This window comes from Diceros bicornis, chromosome 37 (assembly GCF_020826845.1).
Source record: "Diceros bicornis minor isolate mBicDic1 chromosome 37, mDicBic1.mat.cur, whole genome shotgun sequence".
Taxonomy (NCBI): Eukaryota; Metazoa; Chordata; class Mammalia; order Perissodactyla; family Rhinocerotidae; genus Diceros; species Diceros bicornis.
In genome coordinates this window covers 27,117,020-27,133,957 of record NC_080776.1, presented here as the reverse complement: position 1 = coordinate 27,133,957, position 16,938 = coordinate 27,117,020, and the positions used below count along the sequence as shown (strand labels likewise).

General features: G+C 50.2%; 1 protein-coding gene across 1 annotated transcript; it reads left to right on the top strand.

The window, feature by feature from the left end:
• Window positions 1-5,626: 5,626 nt before the first annotated feature.
• On the top strand, window positions 5,627-6,911 carry LOC131399322 (olfactory receptor 6B3-like). The gene has a single exon (XM_058533494.1). It carries the CDS (start codon window positions 5,627-5,629, stop codon window positions 6,563-6,565), a length of 939 nt encoding a protein of 312 aa, XP_058389477.1. The 3' UTR covers window positions 6,566-6,911.
• The last annotated feature ends 10,027 nt before the right edge of the window (window positions 6,912-16,938 follow it).

Sequence of the window (16,938 nt, the reverse complement as noted above, 5' to 3'; positions counted from 1 at the left end):
ACACGGTGGGGGGGTGCATTTGCTCTGAGTGTGGACAGCGAGAACAGAAGGCTGGGGCCACGGTGCCAAACAGAAGAAAAGGCGAGTGGAGCAAGAACTGAAACATGTGAATTAAGAAATTAGCGACAGGTTGGTCACTGGCACCTGTGGGACAGCTAGTCTGATGTGCATGGGGAGGACAGAAGCCAGGTGGCAGTGGGCAAGGGGGGAGGCAGGAACTGAGACCATGGCTGTAGGTGAGCATGTATGAATAAGAGGGTGCAGGGCTTGACAGAGGCTTCTTTTTTCCTGTGAGATGCAAAGTCCCGGAGATACATAATGGTTCAGCAGAGCCAACAGAAAAGCAGAGAAGACACAGGAGGAAGAAAAGGCGGGAAGTTTGGGGAGGAGGAGACGGGGCACGGGGACGAAGAGGAGCAGGGGTGGATTAGATCTGAGTGGAGGAGAGACTCACCACTGCAGGAGCCCCACACTCCACAGCTGGAATCAGGTAACAAAGGAGCGGGCAGGTGCTACCAATTGAGAGGGGCCGACTGCGGAGACCAGAGCCGTTCTTGCTCAGTCCAAAGGGTCCAGCCCCAGGTGGGCACTCAGGAATGTGGACCCGTGTTGCCCAGATCTTCCAACTTTTCAAGAGAAGCCAGAAATGTGTTTCTGCGTGAATGTTCTGATTTTCCAAAATAATGGTCAAAGTGAAAGTTGTAAAAAATTTTCCTTAATGAAACATGTAGGATAAATTGGAGACACAATAACAGAGCGGTGTCTGGGATGGGCCTTGAGAGTTGCTCAGATTTCATTTAAATTCTCACTCTGCCCTGTGATAAAATCTATCCCCCTATGTATGTTTAAAATGCCACTCTTAGGGCCGGCCCCGTGGCTTAACGGTTAAGTGCGCGCCCTCCGCTACTGGCGGCCTGGGTTCGGATCCCGGGCGCTCACCGATGCACTGCTTCTCCCGCCATGCTGAGGCGGTGTCCCACATACAGCAACTAGAAGGATGTGCAACTATGACATACAACTATCTACTGGGGCTTTGGGGGGACAAAGGAGGAGGATTGGCAATAGATGTTAGCTCAGAGCCGGTCTTCCTCAGCAAAAAGAGGAGGATTAGCACGGATGTTAGCTCAGGGCTGATTTTCCTCACAAACAAAACAAAACAAAACAACAACAACAAAAAAATGCCACTCTTAATCTTTGATTGAATTACTCTTTAACAATCGATGCCAAAAGAAAATCAGGAGCAGGCCACCTGTGAGTGGATTATGCCTCCAGGCTTCCGGTCTGGGCCTTCTGTCCTATGGTGCCACAGAAACGGAGGATGGGGGCTGGAGGACCTGCAGGCAGTGATGCATCATCCATCAGAAATTTATTTTCTGATGGAACAGATGAAGGAGAGTTGTTTTTTTTTTTAACAAATATTTAAGCAACTGCCATGGCATCACTTACTAAACCATCCACCCTTCCCTTGCTGATCCTACCACAGGATATCCTTAGTTTTGAGTTAGCACTTTCTATATTGTCTCTATACTGTTCCATTGATTCAATGGTGGTACTCATTATTTTTAATATTTATTTCGTTAATTTATTATTTTCCTTTTATTGTATTTTCTCATATCCAAAATTGCAAAGCCTCTTCATTAATCTTCTTCTCTTTTCTTTTTCCTGAATTTTCATAGCTATTCTCATCTGTTCATACTTTCAGATGATTTTAAGAATTATTCATCTTGTTTCAAGAAAAATAAAATTTGGTGAGATTTCAATTATAACGAAGTTAAATTTTAAAATCCATTTGGAGGTATTGACATCCTTACAATATTATTTTTTTCAACTCAAAACATTCTAATTAGTAATTGCTGGTATACAGGAAGACTACATTTTAAATATCCATTTTGGAATCCTTTAATCAATTATAATAATGTTCCATATCTTCTAGGTTGAAAACCATGTTTTCATATGGAAATAATGATCATTTCATCTATTTCTTCATCCTTTTTATAATAGGTAATAGAGGGGAGTGGTAGATTTCATGAGGACCCCGTCTTCATCCTGATCTCAGGGAGGTGGGAGGGGTTCTGGGATATAGCTACAGGGATGCTGTAGGCTGTTGTTGAGACACAAAGAGGTTATTTATCATATTAAAAAAATCACTTCTTTGCAGGTGACAAATGTGTAAAAAATTGGAGGAGTTTTCAGTCAAAGCCTTTTCATCATCAGCTAGACTCTCAATGTGATCATTTTAATAGGTTTGCTAACCTTGAAGCAAAGGGTGAAGTCTCCTTGCACCCCCGAAATAAACCACGCTTTTGTGTGTGGCACGTGCTCTTTTAATATGCTGCTGGGCTCTATTTGCTGGCGTTTTACTCGAGTTTTGTAACTAGAGTTAAAAAAAAGAGATCAGTGGCGTATAGTTTTCCTTTTGTGCAATCTTTGTCAGGTTTTTGTATGAGGAATTTGCTACTTTGTCAAAGGAACTGGGAAGAATTTCCCATGCTCTGTAATAGTTTACAAGACATGAGGAAGATCCACTTTTTGCATAAACGGAAGATTCCTACAGGTGAAGCATCTGGTCCTATTGGTTTTCTTTGAAGCAACTTTAACAGTTCTTATATTTATATCATTATGATGTTGGGGTTTCTGTTTTCACTTGTCAGTTTTCTCAGAAAGTATTTCCTTTGCTTGAGAATTTAACATTTGCTACTATATGATTGCTTTTAATAATCTCCTAAGCTCTCAGTGTGACATTTTCCTCATCTGGAAAATGTTAGCTATAAGAGGACCACTGCAGAGAGCACATATTAGATGTTTTATAAATGTTGCTGATCATTCTCCTATAATTTGATGAATCTCTGCTATCTGTAGTTTATACTTTTTTCATCACTAAAACTGTGTATTTGTATTTCCCTGTAGATTAAAATAGCTAAAGGTTTGTCTGTTTTACTGTCCTCCAGTCTAAGCCTACCTCAGAACCAGTTCTTGTTGCTATTGATCAATTCAGTTCTTTTTCCTAACAAATTAAAATTGTTTTTTTCATTTTCTTTTTTCTGCTTTCCTTGGATTTCCTTAACAACTTTTTTCTGACTTTTTGAGTTGAATGCTTAAATGTTTTTTCTTTCTGTCTGACTAAAAAATAAAAGCAATTAGTACCACAGAATTGCCAGTGAATACCAGCTTGGCCGTGAAACATGTGTATAGTGCTATCGTTATCATCATCCCCTCTGTAGTCTAGAACTCCTCACTGACTTAAGAGTGAGTTAGTAGAATGCTTTCTTCCTTTTCCATCTGGTTAGGAGTTGTGTTTACTCTGATGTTAACTAGTTTTAATTTTTTATTCCATTGCTCTTAAGAAATTGGGGAATCTATGATGTCTACTTTGGAGATATGTTGAGATTTTTTATGCTATTACAGATCATTTTTTCCAAATTTTCTATGGGCAATGTAAACAACAGTGTCTTCCTTTTTCTCTAGATACTGAATATACTTTACTCAAATCAACCTTGTAAATTCTATTTTTCTGATATTCCATGCCCTTATTTACTGTCACCTGTGGGATCTGTGAAGGACAGAGAGATACGTGCTAAAGTCTGTTGCCACCTTATTTCTGGATATTTCTCCCTATACTAAAATCAGGTTTTTGCTGACTCTGCTGCTGAGGTGTTATTATTCCCTTAAAAGGTTCATAAATAAAACTGACCATTTGAGGTCTTGAGTTTTACTTGATCAGATATTAATTCTGAAATCATGCTTTCTTTTGTTTGTCTGATATACCTGAACTAAGTTGTAATTTAAACCTTCCTGAGTTGAAGGTTTTAGTTCTGCATCTTATAGATATTATGTAATAGATTCTTTTTTCAGAAGTCAAGAGTCTTTTCCTTTTGCCAGACAAGTTTATCCTGTTTACATTTATTGTCACAGTTGATAACTTTTCTTACTCTCGTCATGCTGAGATTTATTTTCTGTGCCTTCTTGTTGCTTCCTTTACTTCTATATTCTTTGGTTGTCTTTTCAAGACTTACAAGATCTACATCTTTTTGAATACTATTATCTACGTGAAAAATTTTAAGTGATATTACTCTAATTATAAACTGCAAGAATAAAATATACCATTTTGATTTCCACCTCTGAAAGTGAGGCAACTAACATTTTTTTCTTATTACAATCTCTGCTTCTCTCAGGTTTTCCCTCATGTATTTAAACCCAGTTTCTCTCTTTTTTTCCCCAAATAATTATCATTATGATTTGGCATTATATATCTTCTCAATCAACAAGGACCGATGTTTGGGTTTTGTTTTATGTCTATATTGGCAACACTTGCTAGGATTAAGTGCTGTGCTTGTTTTCCTCACTCAGTCCTTTTATGCTGGGATAGCCTTGGTTGGGGATGTTATTTTATCTCAATTTAACAGCTGTGACCTTTTGAGTTTCATATTGAGGAAGGGTTTGTAAGTCCTACATTCAGAACAGGTGTGTATGAAGACTCACACACACACACACACACACACACACACACACACACACACACACACTCTCTCTCTCTCTCTCTCTCTCTCTTTCTCTCTCTCTCTCTCTCTCTCTCTCTCTCTCTCTCTCTCTGTCACACATGAGCAGGTCTGGACATGACATTCTAGCCTCACATCCTTCCTACAACCCTCTGTAGAGTCTGGCTCTTGGGGACCCACATGCAGGGTGGAGAGAGCCCTGCAGGGGCAGCCACTGGACTGTTCTGGAAACAGACTGCATGTAGCAGCCCTATTTTCACCCCCACTCACTCTCCCCATTGCATCTGTCAGGTGCTGGGCAGATGGGTTCTCCCTCAGCTACAGGCCCCTTGAGAACATTCTAGACTCCTCCACTCTGCTGCCCCTGCCATCTTTCTGCTATTCCTTTTCTCTCTTCCAGAATTGTGTTGAGATCTCTCTCTTGCTGATTTTCCCTCTTGATCTTTTTGATGTTATGGGGTTTGATCTTTTTATTCCTTCACCATATTTTAAGGGGATCTTGAGATGGCACAAAGATAGACACGTGACCACTCTCCCCTCTCGGCCCGGGAGGCCCCTGCTGCTCCTGAAGACCCCTGGCCCTGTGGCGTGCCTGGGTCTGGGGTCTGGCTGACTTGGTTCTGGTACTCCCCACCCTCTGTGAGCCCCACTGGTGGCACTTCCCCTTATAGAATCAGTGCTGAAACCAGGAGAAAGTTCAAGTATCTACTAATTTAGAGTGTGCCAGATGCTGAGCAATAAACCCAGATGACCCTGGTTGCAAAGAGCTGTGGACTTCCTTTACTGTTTTTAGATTCCTTGGAGAATTCCAGATTGTTAAAAAAAAAAAAGAAAAGAAAAGAATGGTTTCAAGATTACTGTGGGGTACTGGGGAGAGGAGGTGGGCAGGATATTCCAGAGCCCCATTCTTAGAGTGACTGGTCCCAAGGAGATTAAGAACCTCCACATTCTGGTGATAAACGCTTAACTGGGAGATGGTTTCTTCTCCCTCTGCTTCTCATAGAGCCAAGCCTCTGATCTTTGGGCCAAACTCACCTACAGGCTGAGCTCTGCTTTCTCCTCCCAGCAGCCCTCAGCCCCTGACTCTGGCACGATGGTATTTTGCAGGCCCAGGATCCCAGCGCAGAAGAATGAGGGGAGAGAATGTAACCAAACTCAGCACGTTCATCCTGGTGGGCTTTCCCACAGCCCCCCAGCTGCAGTACGTTCTCTCCCTCCTCTTCCTGCTCACCTACCTCTTTGTCCTGGTGGAGAACTTGGCCGTCATCTTCACTGTCAGGAGCAGCGCTTCCCTCCACAGGCCCATGTACTACTTTCTGGGCATTATGGCATCCCTGGAGATCTGGTATGTGTGTGACATCATCCCCAAGATGCTGGACGGTTTCCTCCTGCAGCGGAAACGCATCTCCTTCGTCAGGTGCATGGCTCAGCTGTACTTCTTCAGCTCCCTGGTGTGCACCGAGTGTGTGCTCCTGGCCTCCATGGCCTACGACCGCTACGTGGCTGTCTGCCACCCTCTGCGCTACCATGTCATCATGACCACGGGGCTCTGCGTCCAGCTGGTGGTCTTCTCCTTTGTGAGTGGCTTCTCCATCTCTGTGATCAAAGTCTACTTTATCTCCAGCGCCACGTTCTGTGGCTCCAATGTCCTGAACCACTTCTTCTGTGACATTTCCCCCATCCTCAAACTGGCCTGCACAGACTTCTCGACCGCAGAGCTGGTCGACTTCATCCTGGCCTTCATCATCCTGGTGTTCCCACTCATGGCCACCATGCTGTCCTATGGACACATCGCCTTGGCTGTCCTGCACATCCCCTCGGCCACTGGCCGTTGGAAAGCCTTCTTCACCTGTGCCTCCCTCCTCACTGTGGTCACCATCGTCTATACGGCCTTGCTTTTCATGTATGTCCGGCCCCAGGCCATTGACACACGAAGCTCCAACAAGCTCATCTCTGCTATTTACACTGTCCTCACCCCAATCTTGAATCCATTGATCTACTGTCTGAGGAACAAAGAATTTAAGGATGCTTTAAGAAAGACTCTGGGCTTTAGTCAAGCTCCACTATAAGAACCACGCCTTGGCATTCCACTCTTCTAGAACATTATCTGAGAATACTTATCCTCTCTGATGAGGCCATTTAATTTATAAGAATGGAAATTCCTTCCATGATTATAGTGCTTCATGTATTTTAAAAACTACTTCCACATCTATTTTTCCCCTTCAGCTCACAGAGGTTAATATCATGGGTGTTGGTGATGTAATGCCACTATTTTCTTCATTTTATATCTGAGCAAAGTGGAACTTGGTGACCTTTCCTCATGTTTAGAATTACCCTGCACATATCAGGCAATAGAAAAACATACCAGGTCATCTGAGGTTTTAAAGTCCTGAATAAATTGCAATGTTTTAAAGAACTGAACTCCTGACCTATGTGGTGAAATGATCTCCGAGTGTCCCCACAGCAAAACGTGTCCAGGAATTTAAGGACCTGGAGACTTGTGTTTAAACACTCAATGCTTGTTCTCCCAAAAGTCCTGGGCTGGACAGCAGCCTCTCCTTTTTCTGTGCATAACCCCCTAACCCTCACCCTTGAGCTGTTGAGAGAATACGAAGTGTTTTATTGATGTGTGAGGAGATCCTGGTTGACTCGTCATAGATGCAGATGACCGGGCAGGCTGGGGCCACGTCTGGGACTCTCACAGCCCAGCATAGTGCCTGGTGGGCAATCGACAAACATTCGCTGAATTCATTCCCCAAAGTACAAAAAAGAGGTTCTATCTGTCTGCAGGGAACAACCAGGAGCCTTCTCAAGACCCCAGCCTCATCCCGCAGGGAGTCCCGCCTGAGGGTCATGAGGAGGAACTGGCATCCTTAGAATGAGTGTTCTTTGGGGACGGGCACACCGTCACCACCTGGGGCCCTCCCTCGGGTCAGAATCTCAGGATGTGGGCCCAAGCATGTGCACAGACCCTTAAAACATTAGACAGCTTTTCAGATGACTCTGATCACCTCCAGAGTTCAAAAACTGGTCTATCAGGCAATTGGAAACAATCTAGAGGAAACTTGAGCAGGCACTCACATAACCAGCACTGAACGTGGAAGCACAGAGGAAGGGTGGAGGGGCCGTGGAGACCACCAGACAACCTCAGGGCGCTGACTGCTCGGCCCCGGGGAGGCTGCTCGGGCACAGACCGCCTGTGTCTGACACGGCCCAGGGCCTCCTGGCTTCCTCCCTCACCCTTCTCTCTGTGGGTCTCTACCCACCACTCGCCCTGGAGCCCCTTATGTAAAGATGCGCATAGACCATTTGTCATCCTCTGGTCACTATTAGGAATCATGTAAAAAGTCATCAGATTCCAACCAGCAAGGGGCCGATGCCAAGCCCTGGAACCTCTCACAGTGCCGTCCCTGGCGTGGGATCCTGCACTCTGAGCAGGTCCAAAGAGTGGCATGTGATGCCCGCCTTCCATCGTTGCTCATTTCTTCCTTCGTTCCGCCGCATGTATTGGTTACAGTTTGGTGTCCTGGCTGGCCATCCCTCTGCGTCAGGCCTGAGATCCACGCTAGAGAAACAAAGTGAGCAAGACTCAGCCCACCGTGGCAGCCCTCGGAGTCCAGCGAGGGAGACAGGGCCTGGGTGGACAATGACAAAGCTGGGGCAGGGTGCGGGGTGGGGTGCAATGTCGAAGCCAGAGGAGATAGAGCAAACCCAGCCGGGCGTGGGAGGGGGCTGAGGAGGCCACCTGCACGGCAGGTTATTTAGGCCTGAAAACAGGACAGGAGTTTCTCAAGTTAAAGATTAAAGAGGAGGAAGGATGCTCCTGGCAATCCCAGCCTCAGCAAGGCCCCAGCAAGGCCTTAGAGGCAGGAAGCAGTGCCGTCGTGGAGAGAGGCTGGAGCGCCCGCCGCCCGGCATTCAGGAAGGGAGACTTGAGGGGCAGGTGGAGGTCAGCATGCAAGTGCTCGCAGGCTGTGGCAGGCAGCACGCAGACCACATGGCAGGTGTGAAGACGGATGGGCCCTGCGAGGCAGTCAGGCCACAGAGGAGGCAGCTGCAGCTGCCCAGGGGAAGGGTGAGCACCATCCGGACTAATGGGGCGGCATGGAGCAGGCAGGGCGCATCAGAGAAGCTTCTGGGTGTTCAAATCAGTGTCAAGGGACCAAACGGATAACAGAGCTACTTAAGGAGACCGAGGAGAGGGAGACCCTTTGAAGGGAAGCTGATGAGGCTAGTTTGGGCAGTAGTGAAATGGAGACTCTACGGGAGCCTGATTTCACAGTTGGCAGAGGAGAAATCCTATCAAATGTGCAAAAATAGGGTCCAGGTTTAGGGGAATTGTACCGAGGCCAGGTGAGCAATAGGACGTCCCTGGAGGTCTGGATGGTGATGGCGTTTGGGATTTGGGAAGTTTGACTTAGGGGATGAGGCTGACATTTGGGATCAGGAATTCAGCGCCAGCCTGAGGACTGGCCTACGGAGGAAAGGCCCTGAGACTCCGGTTTTGCGGGAACCATGTCGCCGCTTGAGTGAAGGCTGACGATGATTTGGGTATCTGGCTTCTTCACCCACGGCCCTCGCCTGCATCCGAGCTGCTCATGCCCGGCGACGTCTCCCTGACTGTCTCTCCCGTCTTAGGCTCTGCCACGGGCGCTGTAGACTCCGAGTCTTCCCGTTTCGAACATGAAATTCATCTCTGTCGGCTCTGGGATCCATCCAGGTCTCTGCACCATTGCAATCCAGAGACGATGGACAAACCTTCTTCAATTCACATTATACGTGTCAGCCCGCTCCCTGAATTGGCCTGGTTTTGATTCAGTATAGACACTGCTTTGTAGTCAAGAATCACAGAATCCTGGTATTTCACAGAATTCTGAAGGCCCTCAAGCCCTTGCCTTCTCTGGACCACCCAGTGCCCTGCCCCGGGGCCAGGCCTCAGGTTCCTCTGGCTCTCCTAGGGAGGGCCACTCTTTACCCTGGGGACCCAGTCAACCTGGAACAGCTCTTTGGATGGGGAGAATGCCCTTCCTCCCGGTGTGCGCAGGGGCGTCTCGCTGCCTCCCACACTCGGAAGCTGAAATCCTCTGAAATACTCCCTTATCTGAGGTATAAAAAAGCTGTTTCCCTGCATCACTCTGAGTGCATGTGATTGATCTGTGTACATCATTCCTGTATCGTTCCGATGGAGGTTTTGGTCCCAAACACAGCCTATGTGCACCCCTGTTAAATGCCACTGTTAGCCTCACTACTGCCCAGACTCTAAGACACTGTCGCATCCCTGTGTTGTCACTAAGCAGCACACTGACCATCCATGCCCAGCTCAGGGTCCTGTCCAGCATGCATGTTCCCTCCTGGGTCTCCTGGGTGTCAGGCCCTTGGCTTCGCCTCCTCCATGTGCAGTGGCTCGTCTGCCTCCCAGTCACCACTTGGCTGCTCAGTCAGACCCTGTGGCCCCGCGTTGTTTAGAGGAGGGGCAGGAGGCCATCCTGTGCTGCTCCACCAGCCAGGGACCCAGGCCCAGGCTCTGCCGGCACGATGCTTCCCTGGGGCCACACACAGGTCACAACCAACTGACCCATTCCTTCCTTCATTCACTCATTCATTCATCCAAGTGCCCATGATGTGCCAGACACGAATCTAGGCTGTTGAGATACAACGATGAACAAAACGGACAGAAATCCAGCCCTTGTGCAGCTGACATTCTATGGGGGGAGGGAGAATACACAAAATAAATAAGCAAAATACTCAGAGTGGCATTCAGGGACATGTGCTGAGGAGAAAAGAGACAACAGGCGTGATCGGCTGAGACAGCCCCCCAAAGATGCCACGTCAGATCCCTGGAGACTGAATGTGACCTGGGTCCTTGCAGATGTAATTGAGCTAGGAATCTGGGGATAAGGAGGGGATTGTGGCTTGTCCAGGAAGGCCCTCGGTGCAATGATGTGTCCTTATAAGAGACACAGAGGAGGCTGGACACAGTAGAGGACACATATGACCACAGAGGCAGAGATAGGAGGGAAACTGCCACAGGCCCAGGAAACCTGGAGCCACCAGAGTCTGGAGGAGGCAGGAATGACCATGCCGGGGTGGGGATCAGGAGGGAGCTTGGCCTGCCCACTCCTGAGTCCAGACTTTGAGCTTCCAGAACTGTGACAGAATAAACTTCTGTTGTTTTAAGCCAGTTTGTGGTGCTCTGTTACAGCAGCCCCAGGACACTAACCCCGAGGGGAGGAGAATGAGAACCTCCCGGGTGGGTGTGGGGAGAATGTGTGGGCAGGAGACACACGTCTGGGACAACATTCCAAACAGAGGCAACAGTGAGGAATCTGAAGGCCCTGAGGCTGGAGGAGGGAGGCAGGCCCATCCTCAGTGGCTATGGGTGAGATGAGAATAGAGAGAACAGGGAGGGTCAGAATGAGACAAGAGAGGAGACCCAGGCCCGGCAAGTCCTTCCCTCTGGGTGTGCAGGATGGTGGAGCTTCCCAGCTAGGGAGGGCCAAGACCTGACTCATGTCCTGTGGGTCCTCTGACAGCTGAGTGGCCCATACGCTGGCCACCCATGGCAGTGGCTGTGGCCTCCACCCTTTCAGCCTCAGAGACAGCCCACTCCCTCTTGCCCCGCCACGCTCCTCCAGATGGCGGTGCAGTTCCTGCTAAGGGTGGCCTTGCTCTCGGCAAGGACACGTGCCTGACCTTTGCTGCGTGCAGGACCAAGGGCTGCCTCGGGGACGGTGGCTCCCCAAGTTGAGATTGCAGGACACAGCCACCGAGGTGTGTGGTGATGGAGCCAAACAAGGGCCATGGGCGGGGGCACCACAGACTTGCCCGGGCACCCTCAGCCAGGCAGGGGCCAGCCCAGCCCCAGAGGCACGAGGACCTGGCTAATTAGCAGTGTGGGCAGTGTCATCAGCATAGCGGGGTAATTGGACCCTGGAGTCCCCACCCTCCAGCAAAAAAAGCCACAGTCGTTCCTCCCCAGCTGCTCGAGCATCTCGCTTCTCTGGACTATCTCTGAGACACGGTTGGTCACTGTGGCCAGCCTGCCAGTTGCTGGACACAGGGAGAAGCTGCTCCTCGCTCCTGCAGACAGCTGCAGCCATTCACAGTGAGGCTTCCAGAACCCCCAGGTAGGAGCCAGCACTTGCCATGCTGATGCATGATGCGTTTTGCTGTGATTTTAGAGCATCATGCACACCTTGCATCGTGGTGGAGTGAGTGTGTGTGCATGTGTGACACCCCTCACCATGCATGCCCCCTCACACCAGTTTGGGGCAGGGGCTATGCAGAACTCTGCTCTGCAGTTTCATCGCCAGCACCCAGCACGATGGCTCAAGGGTGCTCCGTAAATGATCCTTGCATGTATGTACACATCTATGGGTACCGTGTTGCCCCTCAATTTCTAACATCACACCCGGCCTTACCCAGCAGCCTCACGTGGACCAAGCAGAGCAGAGGACATCTGCCTCCATCCTACTCAGGGGCAGACCACTTGCCCATCCAGGTGGTCTGCCAGTTACAAGGGGAATGGCTGCAGGCTGATGCTGCAGGTGGAGTCAGGGGAGACTCTGCTGCGGTACCCTCTCACAGACCCCAAAAACACGTCCCTTCTCAGTGGAAGAGTCTTCGCTTTCCTCTCTCAGGTTTTCTTAAAGGAACTCAGTTAGCATTTGCTGGCTGGGTAAAAACCTTCTCTCTAGCACCTTAAAGAACCTACTGACGAGGAGAGAACGCTGGGCTCCCTCATCAAAACCCACTTAGCCTTTCAGACTCCGTGCAGGGACCAGCGGGGAACAACAACGTTGAAAACACAGCCATTCTTGGGGCTGGCCCCATGGCTTAGTGGTTAAGTGAGCGCGCTCCACTACTGGTGGCCCGGGTTCGGATCCCGGGCACGCACCGACGCACCTCTTCTCTGGCCGTGCTGAGGCCGCGTCCCACATACAGCAACTAGAAGGATGTGCAACTATGACATACAACTGTCTACTGGGGCTTTGGGGAACAAAAAAGGAGGAGGATTGGCAATAGATGTTAGCTCAGAGCCAGCCTTCCTCAGCATAAAGAGGAGGATTAGCATGGATGTTAGCTCAGGGCTGATCTTTCTCACAAAAAAAAAAAAAAAAGGAAAGAAAACACAGCCATTCTCAAAGCAACGTGGGAGCAGAAAAGACACGAGAGGAAAACAAGATGAGCTCGGATTGAAGACTGGTGTTGAGTTGGTAGCAACATACAGATGTTAATCCATAGTTTTGACAAGTCTTTCCTCGTCCTGTGAGATGTAACCTTAGAGCAGCTGAATGAAGGGTCTGGGGGATCTCTCTGCACGTCTCTGCAACTTGTCTATAAGTCTAAAAGTATTTCAAAGTAAAAAGCTTATTTAAAAACAAAATACAGCCGTTGTCCAAAGTTCAGGACAAGTAGAATATGCTCTAAAGGGTCCTGAATTTGGAAATAAACACAAGTTTATTTAACCAATCAACCTAGTATTAATTAGCCAGCTCATTAATGATTGGTTACCACTCTCCAAACAACCACCACAAACCAAGGGGCCTCCACTGTCCTGGGATGAAGATCAGAGGCCTGGAGCTCCCTAGGCAACCCAGCCAATGGGCAGGGACCACTGGTCTTCCGAGCGGCCCCCAGGGGTCCCTCCCTGTGGGCTGCAGGGCCTCCTGTGGCCACTCAGCCAGGACAAGGGACACAGGTGTGGCCCTGGCCCACGTCCAGAGTGGCAGCACTCAGGATCAGATACTGAGACCCCTGACACGGCAGGAGGTTATCACTGCTTTTGCTGTAAAGAAGATGGTAGGTTTTGTCTGAAATCCTGGAGTAAACAGTAGGTCTTCTGAAGCCGGTCCTCAACTTGGACCTGCATGCTTACATTGTAAGGCAGGAATGGGTGTGTTGGCCCCATGGGGAGCCTGGCTTCTCATGCCAAGCTCGACCTTGACAGAGGACAGGCGTGTCTCTCCAGGGCAAAGCTGTACCCTGAGGCAATTCCTTTCCAGAAATTTCTTTTTCAGCCCAGACCTCCCCCCTCAACTCCAGACTTACATAGCCAACCACCTACCATCACAACCCGGATATCCAACCAGCACCCCACACTTCCCTAAAGCAGAACCCCAGATAACAGGGCAATTCCATGGTCTTCTCCTGCTCTTCCTCTCTCATCATCAGGTGTCCTGAGACCTGGGTCGCAGAATCACACCTGCCACCCGCCCACTAGCCTGCTTCCTATCCACAAACTCGCCATGCTCACTGCCTCTGGCCTTGGCAGCTGCTGTTCTCTCTGACAGAAACACTATTCCCTGATTTCCTGGGGCTCTCCTCATCACCACGTTCAGACCTCCAGGTGAACGGTATCCCCTCCAAGAGGCCTGGCTCTGCTACGCGTCACTCCCAGGCACATGATGGAGCAGGGGAGGAAACAGTTTTCCTCAACCCTCTTAGGATCCCTGGCTGAGTCTGAAAATTATACTGACCAAGACAGATGGACAGGAGAAAAGCATACAAATGTATATAACATAAGTTTGACGTAACACAGGAGCCTTTGTAAGGAAATGAAGATGTGCAGAAATGGTTGAACCTGAGTGTTTTCATGCTAGGTTTGATGAAGAGTGGACAGGCATGGGGGATTACGATGGGGTGACGTGTAGTGAACTAGGGGCAGCTTAGCAAGGTCTGTTGTCAGGATCCTTCTCAGCACCCTTTTGTCTTCAGAGATAAGGACGCACCTTTCCTCCGGGTGCAGAAGGGCACTTCTCACATGACCCGCTTCAGGGAATAAGGTGGGAGAGGCCAGAGGGACCTTCCTGCTTCTGCCGTTTTCTCAAACTCTTTCCTCTTAACATACTCAATATGCCAAGGTTGGGGTGCATGTCCTGAACCCCACCCACAGTACTATCTCCCAAGTTTTATTGCCTCCTTCGCCCCATCTCCATGTCCACTCTGCCTCTCTAGCTGGAATGCGAGCCCCACCCAGGAGAGCTACATCTCCCGCCCCGCCCCCGGCACGTGTGCAAGAAATATGTCTCAAATAAAAGAAAAATAGATCAGCAAGAAGGATGCAAGAGACTTGTGAAATCCGAGTCACTGTCCTGAGAGTCAGCCTGGTGAGATGGAGACACCTTTCCAGACTGAGACGGGGCAGCCAGGAGGCAGAGGCTAGGAGAAGCCCGGGAGTCGCGGGGGTTCCACGTCAGCATCCCCAGGAGACCCTGTGGCTTCTCAGCAGGCTCATGACTGTTAGCGTCTGCTGGGCACGCGGGTTCTCACGGAATATCGTCGTCATGCACAAATCAAAATGCTACGCCTGGAATTAGTTTACATGCCCACAGAACTCTCCTTTACTGCTGCACCTTCGGTCTGGGGTCCACCCTCAAGACCAGTCCAGGGGTGGGTGTTGCAGGGATGTCTGGTTGTGGTAACGGCTGACATTTGTTGAGTGCCCCCCTCGTGCCAGCTGTGCCAGAGCAGGGTGGTAAGGTGGGCGCTGCTGTTCACATTTCAGGGACAAAGACACGGAGGCCCCTGAGGTTAAGTGACATGCCCCAGCTGTCATCCCAGGGACAGCATGAAGGTAGCAGGGTCTGGGTGCCCAGGAACAGGGCCTGAGGCCACTTTGCGGGAAGGGAGAGGAGAGGAGAGGTATGTGGCAAAGGTGGTCACCACGCCAGGTGCAGGTTGCTCGGCAGAGGAGCATGGTGGGCCCGGTGGGAAGAGAGGAGGGCTGTGGAGAACAGGTACAGAGCCGCCTGGCCCGAGGGCTGCAGTAAGGGGGGTAGGGTGAGGGAAGGTGTTCTGCTTGCAGCTCAGGGCCAGTGCAGTGTGGTGCCGCCCGCCGTGGGTGTGGCTCCATGAGAAGCCCCTCCATCCTCGTGCCAGCATTGGTCCTGGGTGTTTTGTAGGAAGTGGTCTCATCTGCCTCCCTGCTGCCCACGAGAAGCTCCTGTGCCTGCCTGTGGCCTGCCCACCCTGATGCCCCCTCCCATACAGCTGCCTTAGCTTAGGGCCCTCCCCAGCTGTGAGCAGCCACACACAGTCTGCCCTTCTCCCGCCCGCCCAGATGACCCAGTGAAAACAGTCCCAGCTGGGGCACAGCACACCCATCCTGTGTGTCTGGTCTCCCAGGAGCCCAGTAGCCTTCCCCACGTGCCTCCAGTGGTTTAGTCCAGTTTGAGGTTATGCCCTGGTTGGCTGGGGCCCCCGACCTCTTGCCCAGTCCCTTCCCTTCCTGCTCAGTGGCCACTGCACTGACTTGAAGGAAGCTTCCTGGTCTGTGACGGAGGCTCATGTGGCTCTGGGAGCTGCCCAGGGCTCCACTCTGCGTGTGCCCTCTCAGACTTGGAGGTCCGCCCAGATGGTCCTGCACTAGTGCATGCCCTCAGCTTGGAGCTCTAGGTCTCGCCCCAGCCCCTGCATCCTGCCCCTCTGTCTCCATCACTGTTGCTGGACCCCATTCCCGCTCCCCCAAGTTGCCTCCTCTTGCTCACCAGCAGCTCCCAGCAGGTGAAACCGCATCAGCGTATGGCAATACTGGACACTTGTTTTCCTTCTATCTCTCCTCTTTGGGTTATTTGTAGCCATCTTTGCCAGCATATGACTGTAGACAGTTCTTAAAATCAAGTCACTCCAGTCATTCCCCACCACGTTCTTGGATTCATTCTTGTTCCCACACCTGGCTGGGTCATGCACCTTCAGTTTGGACCCCTGCCCTCGCCCACACACCGAGGGGCAGAGACAGAGGCCAAGGGAGGTGTGGCTGGAAAGGTCGCAGTGCTGGCTGTATGGACCCCCAACTGCATCCCAGCCCTAACTTCCCCGCAGCTCCATGGTCACCTTTCTCCACCTCATCAAAGCCCCTGGGTCCTCTGCCACTGCGCCTTCTCCTCATTGAATCCGCTCTTGGTCAGCGCCCACGTCCTCCTTTCTCTGTCATTCCTCTCTGCGTCTCTCAAGAACCACGGCCGCAGCCTCGAGGGGCTCCGTCTCCATCTACTGCAGAGCAGCTCTGCAGGCTGTGCTCCAGGGGCTGCCCCGGGATTCTGCTGGCCTCAGACCCTGGGGTCCATGCTTCCCAGCCCCACTGCAGTTGGTTCTGGCCAGGAAAGGAGCAACGTCTCCATATGAGTGTGTGTATAAGACATACATAAGTGTATACGTATATGAGGGTGTGTGAGCATGTGAGTGTGAGTGTATATATGGATGTGTGTGAGAGTGTAAAAGTGTCATATGAAGTGTATGTATCTGTGTGACTGTGTATATGCAAGTGCACTCACATGAGTGCATGTGAGTGTGTGTATATGGGTGTGTGTGAGCAAGTGTGTATAGTGGTGCGTGTGTGTGTAACTGTGTGCAACTCTGTGTGTGTGTGGCTTGGGGTGGGGATGGGAGCAGCGGGTCACACTACCAGAGACCCTCACTCACTTGTAGCAGCTTCTCACGG